Below are 9,459 nucleotides of genomic sequence, written 5' to 3' on the forward strand. Positions count from 1 at the left end.
ATCTTTCACCTCCATCATATTTATCCTCACAGCTCTCACACCAAACGAGTTTGCTCTGATGGCCGCCGTTCTCCTCGTACGCTGTCGTGAACCAACTGATGGGTGCTTCGAGGCTCCCCCTAGCTTGTTTTAGTAGACAAGAACACGACGCAATTGGGTTTGAGTAGCTCAAATGCACCACCACGCTACAATGGACCTGCAGGTTCTCCACGATCATATGAATCGGATCCTTACGCCAAATCCATAGTTGGGAAGATTCAAAATTTCTGTTTTGGGGGGTGGATTGATTGATTGATTTTGGAGAGAGAGAGAGAGAGAGAGAGAGAGAGAGAGAGAGGATGTATGTGGGCCCCCTTCTATTGTTTTAACTATTAAAATATTAAAATAGATATTAAAAAATGTAAAAATAAGAATAGAAGGGTATAATAGTCATTTTAATTTTCAGAGGGGCCATTTCCACATAAAAATATGTCTAAGAGGACTATGAAGTCAAAAAATTCGAGGTTTGGATGAAAATCAGGAAAAAATGCATACCACAGGATCATTTTGCAGTTTTGTGACAAATTAATTATAATTTTAAAAGATGGGTGGGGCGTTTTTAATTTATAATACAAATACTATTGCAAAAGGAACCAACAACTACGCTCTAGGCTATCATAATAATTCGATATCAAATTCTAACGGGGCCTTTTTTTTTCGGGTTTGGATGAAAACCCGGAAAAATGCACACCACAGGACCATGTTAATTTTTTTATAAATAAATGCAAATAAAGCAATTTTTAATTAAAGAGAAACCAAGGAACCTGATTCCATTGGTATGTTGAAGTATACAAGCCTCACATTTGCCTAGCAGAGCACCTGATCACTAATCAACTGAGATTAAAAGAAAAAAGATAACATCATTTTCAATAAAGAAGGGCTTCGACGAAATAATAACATAATTCCATTAGTCTATGAATTGCATTGTATTAAACAGACTGATATAATACAAAGCATGAATTGTCAACCAATCGGTTGTACTCAAAGAAATAAGATTGCACGTACAACTTAAATTTATTACCTTTCGAAATGAAAGTTGCAGCCAAGGCCACAAGCTCAAGAATCGCATACAATATATTTGAAAATCTGCAAAAAAGCAAAAAAAAAAAAGATAGGAGTTGATTTTCTGATTTATTCATAATCAGAAAATAGAAGTCACAAACAATATCTACGCTAATGACTATTGCAATTGATCCAAATCGATAAATAGGTCTAAGACAGCCTACTATAATTATAAAAGGGTTTTTGTAAGATAGAACAAACAGAGGGCACTACAAACACGTTATCACTCAACTTTTGAACTGTGTTTATATAAATCTAATTTAGAGTCAGGTTATTGTAGTTTGCAGTTTGCGCAAACAGAAATCTCAGTTGAAACCCCCAAATTTAGAGCTCATAGATTGAATCTTATCCTTAGTCTACATAATGTGTCAAAGGAAATTCTCCAATTTTGTTGTAAATAACCTATAAAAAGACACCTGAATATAAGGATTGATTATCTTTCGAGTGCTAATTTTGCGAATAACTTACATTGAGAATCGGTTAAACGATAAAATAAATTAATAAAATAATAACTACATACTGAAATAATGAACTTTTCAAAATGTTTCATTCCACACAACCTGAAATTGCCACCCATGGAGTTGGTGGCATATTTATTGATAATGGGGACTTAAAAACCCTGCCAATTACAAGTGAAACATGGTCTTACATTACTATACCTCTAGTCCTAAATAAGAAAAGTAGGAGGGTTATAAAGCAACATTCAAAACAGGAAAGAAGAATCAAATATAGACAACTACATATTTGCAATCCTCCGCAATTTTGCAATGAACACCATCACCTTCACATAAACCCAGTCTCTGAAGCTGTCATAAAAGTTAAAAAATGCACGTCTCCCACGACGGTTGAGAAGTAGAGCGCCACATGCTATCCAAAATCCTGTCACAAAACCAGTGCCCCCACCAATACAGAACCATCCCCAATCTTCATCTATGTCTTCCTCATCACCCTCGCTTTTACCAACTTGTGATTCTTCATCTCCTGGACATTTTTTAGGAAGGGGAAGTCCACATAGTTCTGTGTTTCCATCGTATCTTGATGGTTCAAAGGACTGGAGTTGAGTGCTTGATGGGATTCGCCCTGACAATTTATTATATGACACGTCTAGGTAACACAATGAAGTCATCTGAGACATGCTTGATGGTATCCCTCCTGATAAACTATTTCTAGATAAATCCAAAGCTAAAAGATTTTTCATCTCACCAAGTTGCTGTGGAATCTCTCCGATCAGAGCGTTCTTTGACAAGTTGAGGGCAAGCAGTTCATGAAGGTTGGTGAGTTCATGTGGGATATGTCCTGTTAAATTGTTGCTTGACAGGTCAATGCTCTTCAACAATCCCAGATTCCTAAAAAATTCACGCTCATCTCCTTGCCACTCGATCATTGCATGGTCGATATACACCTCATCAATGAGATCCCAATGCCACTGAGATGTATATGGATGTACGTTTGGTGGAGGTAAGAATCCTACTTGAGCCATTTTTGTAAGATTATTCAAGCATGAAGGGATGCTTCCATGGAGATTGTTCCTTGAAAAGTCTAAAATTTGAAGATTTGCTAACTGACATAATTCTGAAGGGATGGTTCCGAAGAAATTGTTTGATCTTAGGATAAGAACATACAACTCTGATAGGTTTTCACCAAACCAAACAGGCACATTACCCGAAAACTTGTTAGCCCCCAAATTCAACGAGGTTAAGCTCGTGCAATTCTTTAGAGACAAAGGCAGTTCTCCAAAGAAGTTGTTCTTGTATAAGTATAACGCTTCGAGTTCTATCAAAGACCCAATAGAGGGAGGAAGCCTTCCAGATAGACTGTTGTGTCCTAGATTAAGAACTGTTAGATGTTGGAAATGCCACAAACAGTCTGGAAGTTGTCCTGTTAGAGTGTTATGGGAGAGGTCAAGAAATTTTAACAACCCATCGACCATTTGACATAAGAAGGAGATACCTCCAGAGAATTTGTTTCTGGAAAGATTTAACAATTGCAAACCGGAAGGAAGATGTGGTATTGGACCGATAAAGCTGTTGGAACTCAAATCTATCATTTGAGCGCCAAAAAAACTCGATGATAAATCTGGTACTTCCCCACTGATGTTGTTGGAAGAGAGATTCAAAGAGCTTAAATGAATGTTCCAAAATTCTGGAGGAACGGTGTCTGAAATACTAGTATTGGAAATATCAAGCTCGTTAAGTTTTTTCAGCATTTGAATCCATTTGGGGAAGTGAGGCCCTAGCTTACAAGAGTTCAGATCTATATACGTTACAGAAGACTGGTTTGACATGTGATCTGTGGAAGGAACTCCTTGGAGTGGGTTTTTTGAAAGATTTATAATAGAAGCCTTGGACTTTCCAATGTTTTCAGAGATAGCACCACTAAGATGATTTTGAGAAACATCAAACGCCTGAAGGGGTAGTTCCCAAAATCTCTCGCTTATGGTTCCATTTATGTGATTATTTGATAGGTACAGACCTTCTAGGGATGAAAAGTTTTGAATGTCATCAGGGAATGACCCTGTAAATTGGCTTGTTTCAGCAGACAACTGTTGCAATGTAAGTGATGTGCATCCAGACAAGTTGTTCAGAAAATCAGGAAATTTGACAACAGCACGGTTGTTATTAAAATGAAAACTTTCCAAACTACAGAGGTTACCAAGATATTTGGGTATCCCATCTAACATGTTGCTAGAGAGATCAAGAATATGAAGGCTATTGCTGGTTAATGAGAACATCCAATGATACATGGATGAGGTGAGATTGTTGTTTCTGAGAGAAAGGAAAGAAATAGATGAAGAAGAGTTGAGAAATGAAGAAGAATATGGATACATGACCTGTGACAGCTCACATCCATCTAACCTTAAATCTGATAGTTTTGGGAGATTCAAAATCACATTTACCCACTGGTTTGCTTTGGCAAGGGAAATCCCTTCAATTTCTAGTGCCTCCAAGAGGGACAAATGAGACAACCAGTCTAGATTTTCAACTCTACAGCTTCCAACATCTCGAAGGTTAAGCACTTTCAAGTTGGTGAGGTTTCCAAACTCTGGAGGAATGGTTCCATGAAAAGAGTTCGAGGAAAGATCAAGAAGATTCAAGTAGGTTAAGTTAACCAATGAATGGCTAATTTCACCTACAAGACCAGCAGAGGGAATATGAAGCCCTGTGACATGATGACCTGTTTGGTCATCACATATGACTCCTTCCCATGCACAGCAGTCATCATCTTCAGGTCTCCACGTAGAGAGACTACCATTAGGGTCTTGAAGGTTTCCTTTGAATTGAAGAAGAGCATCTCTCTCCTTATCCAAACACTTGTTAACAACACCATCATCATATCCCCCTCCTACTCCTTCGTCTACCACCAATTGGTTCGTAGTTGTATTCTGAAGGCGTAGCAAGAAAAGTAAGAAAATTATTAAAACACAAGGATGCATGATGTAAATGCAGATTTTGATGCTTTTTGTTTGTCTTGATGTATATATGAACTATGAAGATGCCCCTACAAAGGTTTATATAGTGCCAATGTGAAGATGAATCTTTAAAGCCGATGGCCTCATATATACTGGTGACCTTTTTGTGGGGGGGATACAATAATACTACAAGTCTTGGTAATTTGTATTTAGTATAAATATCTTTTCCAATATTGTGATATTTTTTGGTCATCAAATTGTGTGATATAATTCTGAAAAAATAAAATGATGGAATCAAATAGAGTAACCATCCATGAATGGATATGACTATGTAATGGCAGATTGGCAGTACTCCCATCCGGGCTCAGGTGCCCACCTTTAGTTTTATGAGTGAATAAAGCGTTTTGCAACCATCACCAATTTTTCATCCCTCTTTAAGTCATTTCTTAATTATAACAAATTCAAACGCATGAAAACAACCATTGTGAAAAATAAAAATTTGAGAAAAATATTTCATTTTATTTTTCGAAACCTCTTTTGTGTAGTTATAGTTTATGTAAATTAATATTTATCACTCCAATCGACCCACACACATTTAACTGATGCAAGAAAAACAAAGAACAGTTGCATGGTTCATCTGACCAGGTCTTCTTACATTCACGGCTCCCCTTCCCTCAACGTCCCTCCAGCAACCATCAAACCCCAGCTCAAGAGCCAGAAAAAAAGACTGCACAACTCAATAATTACTTACAGTAATTATATTTTATTTATTAACCAAAAGCAGAGTAATTTTATTTAATAAAAATATATGTAGAATTTTATTTTTTAGTTTCACATTTAGATTGTTCGTAAATCTCATTGGAAGTGAAGGTATGATTTAGAAAAGAATGCACTGATTGAAACAATAATGTAAAAAGAATGCAATGCTGACTCAAAAAGATAAAAAGAGGGACAATGGTGGCCCTAAAAAGAGTAAAGGGCCAGTGAGACGTCTTTCTGCTTTTATATCATTAAGAATCATCCTTCTCGATTCCTGGATCTGATCTTAATATCTAAGAGAAACATCATGACAAAACAACACCTAGTTTAGAATCATTGGTTTATAGAAAATTGAACTTTATCGGAAACGATTAGATCTATAAAAATTATAATATATATCGAAAATAAAATATAAAGAGAAAGATCAAACTAAGAGTCTTACATAGCATCAATTAACCAATGTACACATGTTAAACTTCATAGAATTTCAGAAAACGGAGTAAATTTAGAAGAAAAACTTAAAAGTTTGAGAAAGAGGTTACTAGATCACGGAGAAGAGGTTTGAAATCGTCAATAGTGGGTTTGAATTGGGGCTTTTTATTGCTGGTTTCTATTTTGCCTGCTACTGCTTCACCAATCACAATCACCGGCGGAATTCATCATTTTTCGGTGTAGTTTTCATCTTCCGACCCAAACCAACTAACAATAAGCCATACACCAAAACAGTATTTACTATATTTAGTATATAGCCATACAGTATAAGGCCCAGGCCCGATATATATGCTGACAAAATATACATGGCCCATGAAAATTGTTTTTTTTTTTTTTCCCAAATTCATTTTTCTTAAAAGTCATACATATTTGTTTATATTAGAAAAAGAGAAATAAGGGAGTGCAGTAATTGAACTAACTAGAAGTTAGGGTTTTTGTATAAATTATCATATAATATGATTTACATTTTACTTTAAATACAATATTAAAAATATATAAAAGATGATAAAATACGTCATAGGCATATTAGTTTTAGACATGATAAGATATAAATTATATAACCAAAAGCAAATGCAAACTTATTTCATTTAACAAACAAAACTTTAATGATGTATGATGAACAAATGTTCAAAAAAAAATTTCTAACAATTTGAGATTTTAGCAAGATGACATGACGTCTTTGTTTATAGATTATAATTGATATATTTGTCATGTCATTTATTAAAAGGTAAAATTAGGTTTATGTTGAATGTTGATCATATTGTTGTAGTACCATTTAGATTATGTTGGGGTAACTTTTAGATATAGGGTTCTAGTTAATATTATCTTTTCACTAGCTAATCTATTTTATTATATATTGGATAACATTTCACTTTCTCCAACTTCGAATGTTAAATTCGTCTCTATATGCCTATGTACGTATGTGTTCAATGTGAATGCAGTTATTTATGTAGTAGTTCTTGAATATTTCAATGCTCATATATATACACCCTTACTATATTTAATTAATGTGAATACACATTATGTAGCAGTCCTTCAATCTTTCCTTGCTCATATATACGCCCTTACCACTTAACTTTTCCTGGTTAATGCAACGGAAATTAAGTTGATATTTCCAATGGAAATGTAGATGTGCAACTCGGCGGAAATGTCGGTTTGTGTAATGTTATTATGGATCACAGATATTGATTACATTAAACAATACACAAAAGTATAGCATAAATATGACTACCATAACTGAAAAAAATCCTACATATATATTATACCTAGTTTTAAAATATTGAAAATTAAGTTACAAACAATCCCTTAACAAACAGGTATAATAATAAACAATAACAAAAAAATGTATGCCTACCATTCCATTATTGTTACCCAAACTATTTACACGTGTGACTTTTAATTCTTTGAGAATACATGTGAATATAAAAAACATCAGCATAAAGTTGGTAAGTTCAAACGTTTATATAATTTGAATCAAAAGTACTTTTCATACTAAAAGTATTTGTTTTGTTGTATATAAGTATTTCTAATTTATATAAATATGTATACTCTTTATCGAAATTGTATGTAAGTACTATTTCAACTTATATATTAATTTTTACTAACATTACAATGAGTTCTCATAATGTCACATCTCTATTTTCACTGTCAGAAAAAGTTATTTTTTAATGCTTATTGTAACGATGTAAATTTTCAAAGAAAAATATTTCAATTTAAAAACACATTTATCATGGTAATAAAATCTCAAAATGTCACAATGTCAAATCATCAAATCTCATAATCAAAACTTTATATATCAAAACTCCAAGATCTTGTCAATTACAACTCAATCTCGTATGTGTGTACAATCAAGCCGATGCCTTCCCGTGACCCTAAGAAGTACCTTAAACACATAACACATAACACGGTAAACACGAAGTTTAGTGAGTTTCCCAAAATACCATATACAGTTCATTAGCCACTTGAGGCTATAACACAGTATGACCCTCCAGTCAATGTGTCTCAGTGGGACCCTTCGATTCCATAACTCTGATGGACCCTCCGGTCCTAGCATCTCACGACTCAGTTGTCATGTAAAGCTTCGATCTTTACGTTGTAACACCCAAAATCAGGATGGCCAAGAAAGGAAAGAAAACCCTAAGTCAAAGGGTCAACTCGTCGAGTCTAGGGAGGAACTCGACGAGTCAGAGAGGGATCTGGGGGATCGATTAAGCAACCGACTCGGCGAGTCGGCTAAGGGGACTCGGCGAGTCTGGTCTGAACAAGGAAAACCCTAATCCCGGGAGTTGTATCCTATATAAAGGGTGTTATGTCCCTTCCTCAACCTCCATATCATCCTAGAGAGCCTGTAACCCTAGATTTCTTGTGAGCTTCCATCATTTGAGAGAAATAACTTTGGAGGAGGGAACCTTTGAAAGGAACTTGAAGATCAAAAGGGTTGCTTTAAAGGAGTGGTGTAGATCTGAGATCTACTTCAATTTGTGTTCATCTTGGAGGTAATAAGATGCTATTTTCCCTCCTTTGCATCTAGATCTATTTTTGTTATGAGATTTGTTGGTTTTATGGTTGTTTGAGACCCAATTCGGGTTTGGGGCTTAGATATGTGGTTGCCACTTCAGATCTAGTGTTGGGATGGTCCAATATGTCGTAAAGCATCAGATATTGAGTAGTTGGTGAAGCCCTTTTGTCCTAAAACGTAGTTCTAGAGTGTTTTGAGCCTAGATCTCTTTAGTTATACGTAAATTTTTGCAACTTTACGTAAGGATTGAGCTTTAGAAGTATGGATCTATGATTTGGAGCCCCTGCATGGCTCGAAAAGCCACTGAATGGATTAAGAACTGGAGTGAACCAGCGAGTCACATGGGTGGACTCGACAAGTTGGATGAAGTTGGACAGGAACTCGGCGAGTTGGAAGAACAACTCGGCGAGTCTGTTGAAGATTGCCTTGGACTCGGTGTGTCTGTTCTTGGACTCGGCGAGTCAAGTAGCGAAACCCCAAACCCTTCGAGTTAAGACTCAGATCAGTGAGTCGAGTGGGGACTTAGTGAGTTGGACAGGTTAGGACTCGGAAATCGGTAGACTCGGCGAGTCAGGGACTGAATCGGCGAGTCGAGTCACGAATGGAAGGACTCTGAACGTGTGAACTCGGCGAGTCAGTAGGCAGACTCGGCGAGTAGGGTTGACCTTGACCAGGACTTTGACTTTAACCAGAGTTGACGTAGTTGACTTTCATAGGACAATTAGACTAAGTGTCGCATTGATATTGGTAGCTCGGGGAGCTAGTGGAGCAGGAGTACAGAGAGTTGTCGGGCAGGAGCTAGAGGGGTCATCATCAGCAAGTTCAGCAAGTACAGGTGAGTTTCCCTTTGTGTGAATGGGTCTAAGGCCACAATGTCGGCCCATGTAGTTATGAGTAGAAGACCCGGGGTTTAGCCCTAGGCACAGTATGCTAGTATGCTATTTAGGACAAGGTCCAATGATAGCGGGCGGGTGCCCAAGGAATGGTTTATGTGATAGTTTATACTTGTTTGTATGTGTGATACATGTATGTGTTGGATAAGGTGTCTAAGTCCATAACTATTTCTGGTAAATACTTGACCCGACCCGGCATGGTCCATTTGGGTTGCATGGCACCATGCAATAGGATAAACTAAATGAGAGAAATAACACATATGGTTTATTAATACATTATAAGTTCT

General features: G+C 36.3%; 1 protein-coding gene across 1 annotated transcript; it reads right to left on the reverse strand.

The window, feature by feature from the left end:
- Positions 1-1,634: 1,634 nt before the first annotated feature.
- Positions 1,635-5,925, reverse strand: LOC145002609 (receptor-like protein EIX1; the record flags this gene model as incomplete). Its single annotated transcript, XM_078961849.1, has 3 exons — positions 1,635-4,483; positions 5,166-5,237; positions 5,812-5,925. Coding segments are annotated over 3 exons (2,832 nt in total), but the record flags the coding sequence as incomplete, so codon positions are not given.
- Positions 5,926-9,459: the final 3,534 nt, after the last annotated feature.

Source organism: Lactuca saligna, chromosome 6, assembly GCF_052625555.1.
Source record: "Lactuca saligna cultivar CGN05327 chromosome 6, ASM5262555v1, whole genome shotgun sequence".
NCBI classification, from domain to species: domain Eukaryota; kingdom Viridiplantae; phylum Streptophyta; class Magnoliopsida; order Asterales; family Asteraceae; genus Lactuca; species Lactuca saligna.